Source organism: Crocodylus siamensis, chromosome 5 (assembly GCF_052110815.1).
Source record: "Crocodylus siamensis isolate JL-2025a chromosome 5, ASM5211081v1, whole genome shotgun sequence".
In the NCBI taxonomy this organism is placed as follows: Eukaryota; Metazoa; Chordata; order Crocodylia; family Crocodylidae; genus Crocodylus; species Crocodylus siamensis.
In genome coordinates this window covers 202917984-202936088 of record NC_143399.1, presented here as the reverse complement: position 1 = coordinate 202936088, position 18105 = coordinate 202917984, and the positions used below count along the sequence as shown (strand labels likewise).

Sequence of the window (18105 nt, the reverse complement as noted above, 5' to 3'; positions counted from 1 at the left end):
ATAGCTAAAAGCCAAATGTGCCTAAAATGGTTTGCAAGACAACGAAGTGGCTGAAGGTGAGTGGTGAATGGGCTGCGATGACCTTGATTTTTCAGCCCCCGTGTCATGCGCAGGTCAAAGTACATGCCTTTTGGTGGAGGTGCCCAGCGGGTAAGCATTTTCCATTACAAATCACCCTCCTTTAGTTCTTGCAAAGCAGTCAAGGACACGGACTTAGTCAACGCTACAAAATTTGTTGGTGAAACCCCAGGCTTGCTGCCAGAAATAGCTGGAAAGAGTTTACACCCAAAACTCCTCTGCAGTGGCAGAGCTTTCCCCTGAGCGGAGTAAGGCTTCCTCAGCACCCTGCTGTATGTGCATAAAGACATTCCCCTGCCCTTCTGCCAGCTGTAGTGGGCCCTGCAGGAGCTGGTGCTTTCCCAGGTGCACTTCTTGCTCAGATTCACCACTGCTGCTTGGTGCTGCCCGGAGCCACAAGAAACGCGTGATGTTTTGATGGCTTGATGATGGCAATTGGTGTCTGCAGCCAGAACACCTGCTGGTAAAGACAGATTGGCGTGGGCACAACCTTAGGGGCAAGAGGAGAGAAACCTTAAGGGGTAAGGAGATGATACCATGAAGCAGGAAAATCTTAGCTAACTTCCACTTGCAACCTCTACCTTAAATACGGAAGACAGTGATGACACCTATGGGGAGAAACTCATCCAGACCCCTTCCTGACAGGCTGTAGCTGTTGCTGTTCATCCTGGCACGCTGAATCCTAGCTGCAGACTTCCATGCTTTGCAAGTGCCAGATACACAGCTGGCATAATCAAGCATGGTTCAATTAGGGCTATGCTGATTGGCACCCCTGGAGGTCCTGGCCTGTAGATTATAATGCATCGTTCTTAGCACATACAGTCACAACAGGCTAGTGGGTGTACAAAAGACAAGGACAGTGGAAAGAAAGATTCAGGCTTGGTATACACTTCAAAGGTTTGCTGGCATCAGAAGAGCATACCCCCTAGTCAATACTACTGGGGGCATCAAAACTCCTGGTGCAGGGGTAGCTGTGCCAGAAAATTACTTCAGCCCACCTAACAGGTAACCCCTGTGAGGTGGAGTAACTATGTGAGCAGAAAGGCTCTTGCCAGCATATGCCATGTCTTCACTAAGGGCCCTGCCAACTTAGCTGTGCCAGCACTCCTATATCAGAGATAACGTTAATGGGAACAAGCCCACAGTCCCTCCGTCTACACCACCTCTGACTGTGCTAGGCCATATTGCACACATGCTGCACACTCATGCCTGCTCCACCTGCATTGATTTCCAAAATAATTTAAGAAGGCCCTCATGAGAGTGACAGTGGGCACAAACCAATCAGCATGCCCAAGGCTGAAACTGCTGCTGGGGTACATCACTTTCTCTGGACATTTGGCTCACACAATATGCAGACAGTAACATCAGCAAGGTGTTTAAGGACATTTTGCAAACCCCCATGAAGTCATTGGAGCTTGGCTACATATACACGGTTAGCTGAATACAAACCTTAGCCCAACAAGGAAGCGGCGAACTGCAGTCGAAGCACCGGGCTTAGACGTGGATTTTATTCCCTACTGCTGCTCACCGGCTGTGTGGCTGATACGCCCTGTTCTTCCCTCTTCCTAACCAACCTATTATGACTGTAAGCTCTTCTGGGCAAAGAGCTTATTTGTTTGTAGCTCAAGAGATACTGTCCTACATAATAATAGAGCAAGAGAATTCGTGCTAGATACAAGTGAGTATGTCTGTAAGAGTGAATCCCCACCTGTGAAAAATCTTTCTGGAGGGGGCAGAGGATAAAGGCTTGAGGAGGAAGGGGTCAAGAACAAGGATATCATCTGAAAAAGTCAAATACCAGTTGGAAGGCAACTGTGTCGCGGCTTCTGAAATGGGAACCCAGCGATTACATCGGGAATGCAGAGGGGAGGTCAGGGTGGGATTAGTAACCCTGCTATGTTTTGACTGGCCCAGAGCGCATGTTTTGACTGTTTCCCATTTAACCGGGGTGGATAATGATTTGATTCGTAATGGAAAGGTCGTTGCAGCTTTCTGTCTGCTGGGAAAGGCAGTTGCGGCGTGTGGGACAGAATGTGCTTCCCAACCCGCAGCCTTTCACATGTGAAATACCGCCAATGCGCTCAGGAAGCAAATGCCTCGGGTGCCTGGAGGGGGCACAATAATGTGCATGGAAAGGAATACATTAGATATGGGATTTGCCCACCCTACAGAGTTTTGTCAGCATAACTCTGTTGGCAAAGGGTGTCAAAAGATTACATCAACACGGCCACGCCGGTTTGAATGCAGCTAGGCTGAGGGAAGAGGTTATAGACACTCAGAATATTAAGTTGGAAAAGGCCTTGAAACTCGTCTTGCCCAGACTTAGCTTCTGCTGTTTGAGGGTGTAGAGCAGTTGGAAGAAAATAAAATCTTCTGCCCTCATATATACTGCATCCCCAATAGGAGCTTGGCCAACGTACCTATTGCAGTAGGAGCTCCATAATGCAAACACGTCCTTAGACTCTGCTTTGTTGAGATGCCAGGGTAGTGGTGGGGTTCTGCCTTTTTTTGGGGTGGGCGAGCAGGTTTCTAAATAGCTGTTGGGCAGATCTACCCCAGGAATATCTACTCCAGGCATTAGTAGGAGGAATCATAGGTTAACAGCTCATCCATAGGTGTAGCTCTTCATAGCTTTCCACAGCAGCTCAGCCGGCTCAGGTGGAGATCCTCTTCCACCTCCTGTGCCAGGAGCCAGGAAGGGCATGTGCCAGGAGCTAGAAAAGCATGTGGAAGCCAATTTGCACAGTTAGATCTTGTTGCTGTGGTCTCCACACAGGAGTAGGAGTAGATAGGTACTTCCTGTGGGATTCACAAGCACAATAATCCCGATCTCCTTCCTCTCTCCCCCCACTCCTATTACTTGCTCTCAAGAAACCTACCAGATCTGCTAAGGATGCGCCAATAATTTACCGGTAAGGAACTAAGACAAACCACCTATATTTTAATTGGAAGCACCAGATGCATTGATTATACCTGTTCAGTTAAAGCTACATGCAGGCATCCATAGTGGAAAAACATGACTCAATCAGGGCTGCCATTTTTTTTTTTAAAATAGCAGCAACTACATTAACCACACAGCTTCTCTTGAATATGTGGTCCAAAGTCATAGGCTCCTTTGTGGGAACATTATAACACAGCATATTACACCAATCCTGCAAACAGTTGGCTAACAGCAGCACTGCCTATTTAACACTGGATATTTGTCCCTTCCCCTCTTCTGGGAATTAACCAGAACTGCTTGATTGAGGTATAGAAAGAAGCAGGGCTGGCCCAAGAGTAATTGGCACCCTAGGTGAACTGTGTACCTCGGTGTCCCCACCACTTCCAATGTAGAGGAAAATAAGAAGTCTACAATAAGCTTTAACAGAAGTTTTATCTGTGATGGGGGTCGATTCTAGTCATCGTTCCTCTGAGATCTTTTCAGAGGTCTTTCGCCCCTTAGCAAACCAAAGGTCCTAGACCAAGGTGGAGCTGTAGCCGGCCAGGGCTGCTATTCAGAATGATGCTCCTGTTATTTTGTTCTGCATATAATTTTGGTGCCCCCATGAATTTTGGCACTCTAGGCAACCACCTAGTTTGCCTAATGGTTGGATCAGCCCTGGAAAGGAGTTTTACAGGCCTGGAGCCACATTGGCCAGGTCCTTCCACCGAACATTTCTGCTCAAACAAAGAGAGGATAACAGGCAACAGAAGAGCCAAGGCCGGAGGCTGGCATCATGGGATGGTGATAACTAATTGAAAAAGACAGATCCAAAAATTAAATACAGTATCACTAAAACAGGATATCAGAGAGAGCTTTCTAGCAGTGAGGGAGGTCTATTAGAAAATGGAAGATCTTCCCAAGGAAAGGTATGGCTGATCTGTTACTCTTGTTATTTAAAGATAGAATGGCTAAAACTCTCAAGAACACAGTTCATGAAGTATTCTTACACCACATAGTAGCATAGGTGGTGAGACAATTGCACGGGAAGCCCATGGGTATATGGTCCATGGATTTTAAGGCCAGAAGAGACCCAGTTAGCCTAATCTCTGCCTGTGATTTCTTCCAAGAAGAAAATTATTCTTCCCTACAACACACAAAAATGGGACCAGGAACTTGTGCTTGAGGATGGTGAGGGATTGGAATCCAGCCTGGGACAAGGCACAATGTGACTGGAGAAACTGTGATGGTTGAGACAGGTGGGATGGTTGTTGAAGGAGAGGCATTTGGGCAGGCCCCAGATGGAAGATGAGAGGATTCTGGCAAGGAAAAGGCTGAACTAATCCATGCAAAGAGACACCAGCAAGAGAAAGAGGCAGAGTAAAGCCTAGGGCATGAATAAGGATATAACGAGATGGACCTTTGGATTGAACCATCTCTGAACTTTCAGTCTGCAGCTATCCTCACAAAGGAAGCACATTACTAAGAGGGGAGGTAAGGGCTAATAGCAAAAAAGCACAAGTCACTGAAGCCAGATTGCTGATCAAGGTGCAGACAGCTAGCAACCTGCACCCTGTGCCTCCAGTTACACCACACCAGTGGCAGCAATTAATGCCAAGGGGAAGCATCTACACATCAATAGCTCTCCAGAGACCTTGAACCTAAATATGGTCTGTTTTGCATCTAGCTTTTCACCTTAAAAATTAGGTTATGCTGTCACGATATCAGACGGAGCCCACCTCCCTTAAAGGACCTAACTTGCGACAGGAAGTCAAAGCTACAATAGCCCTCTTCCTTGTGCATGCCTTGAAGAAGGAGATAGCTGCCTAACTCATTCTCCTGCTTCTGTGAGGTCATCATGGAGTTCTGCATTTTATAGGATGAATTAGAGCTGGGTGATTTGTTTTCTCCTTTTTCTCATATTTCCCTCCCCCTTTTCTTTTTATTGAGAAGCAAATTCCCCTCCCCTCTAAAAAGAGTGGGGAGGAGGCAAAAGCAAGTTGTGAGCTGGAATCAAATTTGGTGATTAGCCTCCATCAAAATAAATAAATAAAGACCAGCAATTTAGAATGGAAATATTCTAACATCTGAAATGGCATATTCATTTAAAAATTGTCCTAAATAAAAAATAATAATAATAATTAAATAACCCCCCAAAATGAACAGACATGTTTAATATGAGATTGAACAAAATAGGTTGCATTGACCCCAAATGATTTCATTCGGCAGTTGTTTGGTTGGGTTGCCAAACTGAAATATCCTTTATTCGCACAGATCTAGCTTTGAATTCCCCGGGTGAGATGGGTGGTTTTGTTGTGGGGCCAATGGAAGACCAAGGGTTGGCAGTAAACAACCTTCAGATGGCAACAACTTTTGGACACTGTTGGCATTGCACTGGAGGTGAAAAATGCGTGATGCTTTGCATCATCCAGCCACTAGACATGACAATGTTATGTAGTTTGAGTGTGTGTGCATATCTATGGCCTTGATGCTACCCATTTTCATATTAATGTTCATTTGCGTTCTGTATTTCCCAGGGCCTCTGTTTTGCTTACAGAATAGCTAATGATAAGGGGAAGAAATAGCCCAGGCAACCTTTATGTCACCCTCACTTAAAATCCAGGCAGGGTTTAGCCGGTGCCACCTGAGGGTGGCCTGGTGGGCTCGTGGGAAATGAGTCAGTGGCATGCACTTCAATACTCAATTCATGAAGTGACTACCACCACAGCTGCCCCCTTTGTTGGTAGTCTCCAAGGAGCAAAGAAGCAATGGAAATGAAACAGTGGCTAAGGCACTGAGATAGGAGTCAGAAGATCTCTACCCAAGTCTTGGCTCTGCCCTAGGCTGTTTCATAGATTTCATAGACATTAGGGCTGGAAGGGACCTCAGGAGATCATCGAGTCCAGCCCCCTGCCCAAAGGGCAGGAAGTCAGCTGGGGTCATAGGATCCCAGCAAGATAAGCATCCAATTTGCTCTTGAAGGTGTTCAATGTAGGTGTTTGTATGACACTGGGCAAATCCTCTCCTCCCTTTGGAAAATGGGATAACCTGTCTCTTCAGGGTGAAGTTCTTTGGGGCAGGCATGATCTCTTAGTCGGTGATTGCACAGGGAGGTCCTGGACTTGGTCGGGGTATCTAGGTACTGCAGCAATCCAATGCAATCCCTGGATGTATTGCACTGCACATACCTTGAACTTGCTTTGTCTTTGCATTCTGCTTTCTTTCTAAGAGTTCAGCCTGTGTGCAGTAGAGGTGGCAAGCCTTTTGTTCTCAGAGGTTGCCACAAACCATGGAAAAAATACTGGCCTATGGCTGCCGTGTCCTCAGAGGAGTCACCCACACCATGCTCCCTCTCTCTGTGGCATGCACTTCAATACTCATGCCTGTTGGTTTCTTTAGCCCAAAGCAACGATTGCTGAAGGAGGATAATCTTACTTTTTGGACCTTCCTTCCTGACTTGGACCCCCGTCTGGTCAAAATTAGAAGCCACATCCTCACTGGAAGGTAGGCTGATTTCTACCAGATGACGATCGAGCCTAAAAATAGGAACCAGCAAGACCAGTGCTGCTAATGTAGACAGCAGAGGGTTAACAGGCAGTCACATTTCACGTTTAACATCCTTCCCAACAAAAGGGAGCTAGGGGAGATGTAAAAGGGGAAAAGAGATTTTCTGAAGGAGCACAAATATCCCTGCAATCACAAGCCAGTATTTTCCACGGTTTGCGGCACGCTCATTCACAAGCTTCAGCAACAATAAATGAACCTTTAACTTGCCTTCTAGCTCTGTTTTTCATGCTACCCCGTGCTTTAATTACTTGGTGCCCGAGCAGCGTTTTGGACATTGAAGTCTGTCACCCCTTAAGCTGTCTGCCCGACTCTTCGTTTCATGAACAAGATACACGCGACCTCAGGTAGCCAATGGCAGGCCGGTCACACAAGTATTATGTTTTTCCTCTTGCTGTCTCCTGTTTCACCGTCGTAGGAATTACACAGCCAAGAGCACAGGAGGAATAATGGCTCTATTCATTTCCCCCTGGGACTAATTCTTCCAGAAGGCAAGCATCTTGGTGGCACAAATTAGCTTCTTATTTCATTTGGAGGCTTAAAGTTATAAGCTCATTTCTGATGTTGTTTACGGGACCAGCACACTGAAGGACTTTGCAGTGCCATACATCCCTATCAGGGGCAAATCCCACACCCGGATTTGGGACGCAGGAGGAGATGCAGGGAAAATTCTGAAAGCAAAAGTCCAGGTCCCCTAGGTCAGCTCAGATCTATAGACTTGGGAAAGTTTTCTAAGTGGCAATGCAAAGCAATACAAAGCAATTGCTGAGAGACAAAGATTTTTAGTGGTTGAAGCAACTCATAGTTGGGAGAGCTGTTGGAAAAGTTTTCAGGCATCAATTGTCTTTTCTCAGGTCTAAGCCATAGAAGCTTATCTTAGCCTGGTCTCTATGAATGATTTGGTTCAGTACTGAAAAAATCCTTGCCTCTTGAACCTTTCCTGGACCATCAAGGGCTCTGTATGAGCAGATCCTTATTGACCTGAATGGAAACCAACCTATACCTGCCGTCTGCATCACCCACATGTTCTCTGACTTGGGGCATGGCCTTAGGACAGTCCAGGACCCATCATGAGGACCTGCAGTAGGCATACCTTTTTTTTTGCTCTTAAGTTCCTGCTGTGTGGCCCATTAGGAAGGGAAAGGTTGTTCCTTACATGGATGACATTTCTAAGCAGCTATGAAGCTTTGTTAAGATTACCCTGTGCATTCTTTTCCAAACAAAAGAAGTTGGAAGGACACAGCCAGGGGCAGGGACTAGATAACCCCTTTGACGCCTCTTTGCTCCAGAATTTTTTTATGATGGTCTATGAAACTCACCTGGTATAAATCTGAAGGCAGCAGAGCTATGTCCACTAAGACCAGCCAAAAAATTGGCCCATCATAGGGCTTATATTCAGGGTCTTTCATATTCAAAACCTCTTGCTGCATTCAGTACTTGGTGTGCTGCTGAGGTACTTTGCAAAGTTGTATTTGTTTGCACTGGGCCTGAATTTGGCCCCAGAGAACAGAAACTGTGCAAGCAAAGAAAGCAGTCATCATGTTTTCAGCTAAGGTATTATTAAGAGCTGTTTCACGGTGAGCACAGGCCAAGATACGGGGGCTTTATTGTCCCTTCTTTCGAGAAGTCCCATCGGACACATGACCAGAAGAGAAGCAGACGCAGCAGAGGTACTCAATATACACAGAATCCAAGCTGTGTTTAAATACCAAAAAATTGCACTTACATGACCTTTTAGATGTTATTCCAAGGCATAAAGGAGAAGTACGATTTAGTCCATGAAGTTTCCCGGTGCAGCACCTCTCACTTGGCCAAGGTCATGCATATACCAAGACTGAGACTTAAATCCATAACTTTCTTGTACCCATAAACCTTATTAGAAGCTCTTGGGAGTGTCATACATTTTCAACAGAACCTGACCCTTGCCATCTGGATTTATTATAACCCTGAGCTGATGCCAAAATTTCCATTTTAGGGGAAAATCTGCAATTTTGGACCTTGTTTTCACCCTGGAACAAAAACAAAGAATTTCAAATTGCTGACAAAATGATTTTGGGGGGAGGGGGAAGAGGAGGGGGAATCATTTTACTTCAGTAATTGTCTAGGTCAAATCAAAATGTAATGTTCCAGCTTTGGCTTAGATATGTTATACCCAATGATAATAATGTGAACTGAAGAAAAATCATTGCAAAATTAAAAACTGAAAAATTCTGTTCTGATGAGGTCAAAATGCCACATTTCATCTTCCCCAAGGTCTTCATTGACATTCTAACCCCTCCCCAACAAAATGGTGTCCAGAAATTGCATTCCTGCAGAAAGTCTTGATTTTAAGGAAATGGCATTTTCAGAAAGAAAAAATAATTATGAGGAAAATGTGAAGAGCTCTCCATTGCTGTTATGTAAGAGGAGCACCAACAAGAACTGGCTGCTGTGGGGACTGTTTGACTCCAGTGAAACACTGCACAAAAGCAGTAGCGTGCTCATCCAGAGCTTGTGTCATTCTGGGCTTTGGTACAAATACCCAACAGAGACTCAGAGGCTATGAGGTTAGTAGATTGACTTTTATTAGTAGATGTTTTGGATGGGGAATCCAGGAAAAAGATGACAAAGCTGAGATGGAAATACAAAGCGCCCGAGCGAGGGACTAACAATCGAGGGATGGGGAGAGGAGGGGAACGCGACTAGGTTACATACCATACAATGTTAGCCAACTAAGCCCGGGGGTGGGGGGATGTGGAAGGGGAAAGGGGAGGGGGGGGTCGCACCGCTGAGAGGGAAAGGAGATAGATACACACATACCCGTTACAGTGGTCCGCGATGTTGAAGGAAGTGGCTCGGAGTGAGCGTCTCAGTCCATAAAGTCCGATCGCGGGGGTCCTCTTTGGGTGGGGCGGGGTCGTCCGTGGCAGCAAAGTCCTCTCGACGCGAAGCAAAGTGGGGAGGGCCGGTTCAGGCAGCGGTGTCCTCCGGGTCCGGTCCGGTGGCGGCTGGTCTGGAGGGGTCGGCGTACTGGCGGTGGCCCGTGATGTGCTCCACGTAGATGTCACGGGACCAGCGGATGGTGTCAGACACCACGAGGCAGCACATCAGCTTGGCGTAGCGGCGGGAAACGCGGCAGGTGCGGAGGACGCTCTCGTTGCTGGGGTCCCAGGCTCCGAGCGTCCCCACGATGAGCATGTCCACCGTCACGTCGTAGCCACGGCCCCTCGGGGTGTCGGCCAGCAGGACGTACTTCTTCCGCCTGCGAGCCCAGGCCTCGGTGAAGGCTTGGCGCCAGTTCTCAAAGGGGATGGTGACATCCACCATCACGATCTTCTTGGCCTTGTGGTCCGTGACGACGATGTCGGGGCGCAGCTGGCTCTCGCAGCCCGGGACGGTGTGATTCACAGAGATCTCCCCCGTCCCGGCTGGGATGGCCCGCACTACTGCATTGGTGGGTCCCAAAAAATGGACTCAGTGGGCACATCTGCACATGCACTTTAATGAGCATTAGCCTATTTTAATGCACATTAAAATATCACAAAAAAAACCCCATGCTTTTTAGGTAATGTGCATTAAAATAGGCTATTGCACCTTCTTCTAGTACCTCAGTGTGCCTGTAAATGTGCTGGAAGGCTGCTCCAACGTACTGCAATTACTGTGCTTCAGCAGCCTCCCACATTTGGTATATCAGTGTCCCCACACTTCAAAATGGCAGTGGGGGTGCTCATTAAATGAGCTTTAGTTCAAGAGCCCTCCCCCCATTTTGAAGCATGGGGAGGCTGATACATGAGATGCTGTGGCACTTTAATTAGAGGGACTCTCAGAGCTGCTCTAATTAAAGCATCCCCCCCCACATACACCTCTGGAGCACATGTAAAAGTGCCCTTACAATGGAGGGACTAGATTTAATGTGTATTACCTGAAGTACATTAATGAACATGTAGACACACCCAGTAAGTACTATTATTGGCATCGCAATGGCTATAAAGCTGAGCTTCCAAATTTCCTCCCTCTCCATAGAGTTTGGTTAGAGCCTTCCCAAATATTGTCCATCCTCTACTCTGCAGACTGTTCCTCCCTCTGTTGCAATTGCTTCTGTTTGGTTATGCAAAATGTTCACTGTATCACATCACAAAAACGAACATCCTTCCCCACCTTTCATCATTCAGAGCCAGCATTTACTGTAACCTCGGAGCTCCTTTTCATGGTGAGCAAAGTGCCTTTTTCATCCTACCCTCACTCCATCCCATCCCAGTGATGGCTGGGAAACATGCAAAGGGCACTTCTTTGTAAGAGCTGGTCTCAGTTGCTTGCACATGCAAGGCTCTCTACTGGGCCAGGATAATAATTCCTGTGATGGACTCATTCCTGTTTTACAAGCATACTCTCTCGAAGAGGAAAGGTGGGTGTTGTGGGGTGGGCATCAGAGCTTAATTACAAAACACCGTGGGTGGCTTCTTGGGCATTTCATTAGACAAATGTAATGAAATGATTATTTAATGATCAAAGGTGTGCAGGTAGTACGCGGATGAAAGAGAGAGCTCCCGGCAATGAGGAAGCCTCGCCAGACCGTCTCTCTCTCCAGCCCAGCACATGAAAAAGGTCACGGAGAAGTTTCCACTAGACAGCCCAAACAGCCCAGGGTGCCTATGGCATGGGAAGAGGAAAGCAATTCATTCCAGGATTTCTTCTTTTAACAAATAATTGAATCGCCTTCATGACGTAAAGCGTGATTCAGTACATTACTAATAATTAAGAAGCAAAATATCTTTTAATGAGAGATTTACAAAGCAATTTAGACAAGTGACGGGATTCTATTTCCTTTAACATGACCTCATCTTTCTATACCCCCACCCTTTCCACTACATTTGTTTTACCCACCTGTTGTATCCTACATGACACACAGGGAATGAAGCCTCTGAGGTGACAACTTCTCTTTCTGGGCAGCGTCTAGTGCTCTGATCCCGGGTCAGGGTTACTAGGAGCGACCAGACTAGGAATAATAAATAACGATAGCAAACATTATTGGGCTAATCTGCAGTATCCGCTACAGATCGCTACGGGGATCACTTCACCGCCACTGACTTGCAGCTACCACCCTGGCAGCAGCTGTTGAGCATGCCAGCGACACGAGGATGAACACGGAGTCCAGCTGGAAGGGAAGTGGGGACCTGGTATATTGGATGCAATGATCGGAGACTGTTGAGGGCACCAACAACAACATCCTGCCCACGCTCCATTTTGAAAAGTGTCGAGGGGTATTTAATAACTAGCCAGTGAGCAGGGGTCTCATCAGAAACACTGCTTTTGGCTTTGCAAAGGCCCCTGAGCATGGGCAGATTCAGGATTTTATAAAGGAGGGTGTGGGAGCAGCAAGCAGTGCTGCAGAGGTGGCTGCACCCTGGCTCCCAGCTTCCCCTCCTCACCGGGGTGTCCTGGGAGCAGCAGCAAGGGACTTTTCAAGTCCTTTTACCCACAACAGCTCTTCTGCACCATCCCACCCCTATTATGCCCCGGCTCCACACCCCCCTGCCTGCTACACCAGCTTAGAGGGGACAGAAGGATGGCAACCATCACAACTGACCTGGTCCTTCCCATCCCACTGCTGCCCCAAGTACAGACCCTGGTAGTTTATGTCTCTGGTTTACCTGGTAAATGTACCATGTCTCATCGCCCCAGTAGCACTGAGCTGCTGAGCCAGCTCCTTTCGAAGCCTGGAGCAGTATAACCATGACCAGCAGGTTCACTGGACGGGCCAGTTAGCACTGCGGAGTGACGCATCCAAATAGCCCATTGATGATGCTGCACAGACATGGCTGCAGTTTAACACACAGCACAGGGTGCATGAGGGCACTGCTCTAGAGCAGCATCAAAGAAAACAAGGGACCTCAGGAGGTCACATCGAGTCCAACCCCCTGCTCCAAGCAGGACCAGCCCCAACTACATCGTCCCAGCCAAGGCTTTGTCTAGCTGGGTCTTAAAAACCTCCAAAGAGGGAGATTGCACCACCTCTCTGGGTAACCTGGTCCAGTGCTTTACTAGCCTCCTAGTGAGAGAGTTTTTCCTAATAGCCAACCTCAACCTGTCTGGCTGCAGCTTGTGCCCATCGCTCCTTGTCCTGTCATCTGCCCCTCTGCTCCATCCTCTTTGCAGCCCCCCTGCAGGGAGCTGAAGGCTGCTATTCAGTCCCCCTCAGTCTTCTCTTCTCCAGACTCAATAAGCCCAGTTCCCTCAGCCCCTCCTAATAAGTCATGTGCCCCACCCCCCAAATCATTTCTGTTGCCCTCTACTGAGCTCCCTCCAATTTGCCCACAGCTTTTCTGTGGTGGGGTTCGTGTAGTAGAATAAGTTTACCCTAAGATATGCCTGATGACAGCTTTTCTGATGGCTTGCATCTGCCCCACTCCATATGCACACCCACACTTGAATTGCTGACTGCCAGCTTCTTATTTTGCTACATGCTAAAGTCCATAGCAATTCTCTGGGCAGCAAGCAGAAGTACCACTGTTTTGTACCATAGGTATCAGCAGTGCTTGACTTTGTGTCATAGACTCTTTAGTCCCTGAAGTTGATGGCAATTCTTTTTTTCCCTGGACTAGTACCAGGGCAGGCAGATCCAAACCTTTGCTGTTTCTAGTTTTCAGTGACCGTAGGGTACCAAATATTGGCAGAGAGGATGTTCTTGGTGGTCCCAGATTTGCAACAACGCCCATTTAGATACAACTACAATGATATGCAAAGGCCTAATGAAAAATCTAATTCAAACTAGACCAAACTCTCTGACTTATGCCCTAAACCCAAAATAATAAGCCAAAACACCCCACCAATATTTGTAGCTCTTCCCTGTTATGCTCATCTCAATGCCTTCATAAATAAATGACTCTGCCCACAGGTATGGGAAAGAGTGTTATAGATGGAGTGTGTTAGATGTTATAAGAGTGTTATGTTCCCAAATATATTGGGAACATAAAGTAAAAATATACATGTATTTGCATTAGCCGATTCAACAGAAAGTCACTTTATATTCACAAGTGCAGATTCAAAGCACTGCTGGGTTTTTGGTCATAAATACATGTATAATTTTACTTTATGTTCCCAATATATTTGGTGTATGCCCATGTATAACACTCTTTCCCGCACTTGTGGCCGGAGTCGTTGATTTTTGAAGGTCCTGAGATGAACATAACAGGCCTAAGCTACAAATATTGGTGGGGTGTTTTGGCTCATTACTGAGGGTTTAAGGGACAGGTCACAGAGTCAATGCATTCACATATCTCCCGATGCCCATGTCTATTCTTAGATGTGGTGATGAGAATACAACATCCTTCTCTCATCATGCCTAGGTCTTGGCTCTTTGTGGTTACCAGGTTTGGGATAATTTACTTTTTAGCCATGCACGGTTGTTATCCACACAGCGCTAATCTCCGAGGGGTTATTAGGGTTCCTTGTTGTTGTTGTGGCTTTGTTTGCAGGATACGCCTAAGGATTTTCATCTGGAACATGCCTGTGTCTACAGACAGAGACAGCTGTGCAGAAAGCATATTACCCGCAGTCCAAGACTGTTGGGCATTCACCTTGTTTAGACATGGAATAGAGCACAAAGGAATTTGGTTCAGACACCGCAGCCTTGGACATTTGAACCTGCCTTTGTTGAGTGAGGAAACATTGACCAGGACATGTGAGTGATGATCTGCTCTTTTGGAAATGTGCTGTGTGGTCTTTAACTTCCTCCTAGATGGATACCTGAGACGGGCAGCAGAGACTTTGGCTTAATAGCTCATCTGAAGATAGTAACACTCCTGGCATCACATAACAGCCTCTGCACTGATGAGCCCTGCCTTTTGGCCTGCTTTTATACTATTATTATTATTGATCCATTATCACAACCTTGTGGACTGGTATCACCATCTAAGCCTCGGCCTTGAGTTTTCACCTTGAACTTTCCCGAGTCCTTATTCATAGGTTCGTAGAAGTAGGGTCGGAGGTGACCTGAGCAGATCAAGTAGTCTGACCCCTGCCCTGGGCAGGAATGAATACAGGGCTCTTATGACCCCTACTAAGGTTAAGCTCAAATGACGCCAGGTAGGTCATTATCAAGCCTCCTTTTAAAGACCCCTAAGGGGTCTTGAGTTTACAACTAGCCAACTCCTTAGTCAAGATGGCATGTCAGCTTGGAAGACGTACTGAAAACAATAACTTTTTGGAGAGATTGGCACTGATGGAAATGTCCAAACCATGAAGGTGACTCTTCAGGGTCTTGGTGGGAGTCCTCAAGGCACAACCGGTACCACCTCTTTCCTCTCTGTAGTCTTTCTAGTTCTGTTAAGATGAGTAGCTTAGCATCTCTGTGCTGTCCTCTGTTCTGTAGATTAACCAAAAATCATCGCAGTTTCTGCCGCAGAAGAGCTCGCAGTCTAAACGAACCATACTGTCCCAGCACCGCCATCCCTTTCTCGATGGTATAAGCTTATCCATAACACTTTCAGAAGCAAGTCAAGCTTATTCGTACAACAGTAGATGGAGGTCATAACCAAGATCAGGGTTTGTGGTACCGGGCAGTGTACAGACGTGGCAGCTGGGTGCCATTCGGAGTTTCTCACCTGTGGGAAATTCTGGCGTTTCATCACTCATTCCCATCCCAAACTTGGGCAAAATGTGGAAATATTTGTTGATTTATTTTATTTGTTTTGATTCAAAAATTTTGAAACACGTTGCTTCAACAATGGCAACTGTTTTGGACTGAAATCACATGCTTTGTTGGATTGACACGAAATGAAAATTTTCAGGTCAGTTCAAGAAGCAAAATTTTCCAATTTGGATTCACCAAACCTACAATAAAAGTTTTTAGTTTTCCCCAACAGGTAAACCACATTTATGGAGAAAAAATCTCAATTTTTTTCTGAGACTGTGTTTTCCTTTGGAAAAATGCTATCGGGAAATTTGCAATTAGTGCAATCAGATGCACAATGAGAGAAAAATGTGCCAGAGAGCTTTTATAAATAGAACAGACAAAGTAAAGCAAGGGTAAAGGGACCTCTTTAAGGTCAAGCAACAAGTCAGGGACAAATCGCTGCATAAAGCCCATGTCTCCTTACCGTTAATTCAGTGCCAGGGCTTCTGGACCATTCTGCTTATGTATGGTATCTGATTAAATGAATGTGGGTTGATGAAAGCTTGTGCTTTCTCTCTCTCTATCATACTTAGTTAGTCTATAAAGATGCATGTCTACCCTGTCTTTTTTTGTAAACGGTAGCCAGAGCTCACCCACCCGCTGCCTGATGTACCCTGGGTGGCTTGTAAGAGGAACGGGTGCACACGGTGATGCATGCGTGTTCGGCCTTTGCATGTGCCCTTTTGTGCTGACTGACAAAAAGGATGAGTTGCGCGGTTATTAGATATCCCATTTGATTTATCTTAAGCCGATAACTTATTCCACTTATGCTCCAGCATCAGTGTTTAAAAAAGAGGTGACCCCTCTGGCTTCCAGCAATACCATCCATCCCCTTGCCCTGGTGGCTCACGTCAAAGCCCTGCCGATCAAGTACTTACAGACTTTCAGCCGCTGCTATCTCAATATCATGGGCAGCAAGAGTTTGTATACAAAGCTGTCACCACCCTCATGAGTGGGTGGATTTTCCAGCTCATCAGTAACCTGAGTGGCACTTCAGCCCTGGATTCTTTCTTCCTAGTGTCAACAGCACGCCGTGCCGGGATATCCCATTACACATTATCTTCGATCAAGTTGATGGGCAGGAGGGAACAGAGCCAGAAGCAACTGTGACAGACTCCGTGTTTTTATAGGCACAATAGTTAATGGGCTGGGTAATGTAAAGGATTATCCTCCTCCATCCCCAAGACATGCGAGGGGGGGGAGATGGGGGGGAAGCGTTGCTCTATAAGCCCCTGCGGCAAACTGCTTGCTCAACAAGTAACCAGAAAGAAACGCACGGGAACGCCGGCTCTTTTCCAAGGGGTTGCCATTGGGAGGTCCGGAGGGCGGCAAGCCATTTCGAGGTGCTCAGCACTCACCGCAGGTCCATGGCCTGAGCCACAGTCACATTTCACGGAGGTGGGGCGGCAGAGGGGTGCAGTGCAGACAGATGCTTTCAATCCTTTGCTGGCTTACTTGGGGCAGGGAAGGAGGGGGGAGTTCTCAGCTGTGCTGGAAACAAATTAGGACTTATCTCCTCCAACCTGGCATCTCCCAGTATTGCAGTTCTTCCAGCGTGGAAAGGCTGAACAAACCGGCACCCAGGGGTATTGCTAATTGTGTAGCCGCTGGTGCGAGGTGGATATTTCCCAAAGACGGCAAAGCCCGTGGAGGCAACCACGAGGCTCCATTCCTTCCCCCCAGCACACACCTTCCATTACGGCAGCATTTGCTGGAGGGGCACGTCAAGTGCTATTGTATCTCCACTAAGTGCCCAAGCTTATGGGATTTAAGGCCATATGCTCACGCGGCTTAGGCATCGAAAAGTTTAGAAACCCGCCTCTGAATTCTTCATCCCGGCTAAAACCTTCTGCTAGGCTCTCAGATCAGCTTACAGCACAAAGAAACGTCTATTGAGACTCTCCCCAAAAGAGCTGCAGATGCGGCCCTCGCTCCCCCACCCCACCAGACCCTGGCCCCAGCAGCAAAAAGCAAAGAGGAGCTAAGAGCAGAGCTGAAATACCACGCAAGCAAGGCAGACTACCACGCTATGGGGTGCTGAGAGAGCAGGATGCATCATGGCTGTGTCTTTTAGCAGGAAAATCGGTGGCCCAGTAGTCTCTAGGTGTGGTTAAACAGATAGGAGCATGTTTGGGGGGTTAGCTTAGGCTGTTAGAGCTTTGGAAAAGCACTAAGTTTTCACTAACAGTGAGTCTCTGCCATTCATACAGTACCGTTTTACTCAGCACAGTCTCTTAGCCCCATGGTGCATTTTAGCATGGGTTGGTCAACCAATGTCTATGAAATTTTGATACTTCCATCCCACCAAAAAAGAACAGAAATAATGTCAAACTCTAACCAATAACTAAACCAATAAAAATCCAGGTGAAAATGTGACATTATTTGTTGTGAATTCTACTTTTCTATTCTTCTGGTTTTTTTAATCTGACATGTTGACCAAATGTGGAATATAGGCGAAGAGCCAGACAATATTTTTAAAGTGTGCATGAATTGTGATTTTGGGGGGGAGAAGTGGGTCGGGGGGAAAGGAAAGCATTAGTTTTCTTGGGATAGGATACCATGAGATGAATCAACTTCAGCAGCTTCGTCAGAGGAAGAGGAAGAGGATGATGATGCTTTGCATCATGGTGGAGGCTAGCAGTCACAATCATGGGTCGTGGATTAGGTCTCCATCATGCCAGGCACCACAAAAACATTGAACAAAAAAATGACCCCTGCTCTTCTTCTTTTTACCTTGGTCTATTATGATTGTGCCTGAAGGTCAAGGAGAATAGGGTCCCTTTGAGCCAGGACTGTGCAAAGTAGCAGATAACCCTAACCCAGCCCAGCAGTGAGTGAGTGTAGGGGGACTATTTGCAACCATGTGTCGGGAGTTTCAGGGGGGTGGGTG

General features: G+C 46.8%; 1 protein-coding gene across 1 annotated transcript; it reads right to left on the bottom strand.

The window, feature by feature from the left end:
• Positions 1 to 9213: 9213 nt before the first annotated feature.
• Positions 9214 to 11883, bottom strand: LOC149865161 (uncharacterized). The gene is made up of 2 exons (XM_090049960.1): positions 11426 to 11883; positions 9214 to 9987 (listed from the first exon to the last, which is right to left on the bottom strand). The coding sequence occupies exon 2, from the start codon at positions 9866 to 9868 to the stop codon at positions 9512 to 9514; it is 357 nt and encodes a 118-aa protein (XP_089906086.1). The 5' UTR covers positions 9869 to 9987; positions 11426 to 11883; the 3' UTR covers positions 9214 to 9511.
• Between the last annotated feature and the right edge of the window lie 6222 nt (positions 11884 to 18105).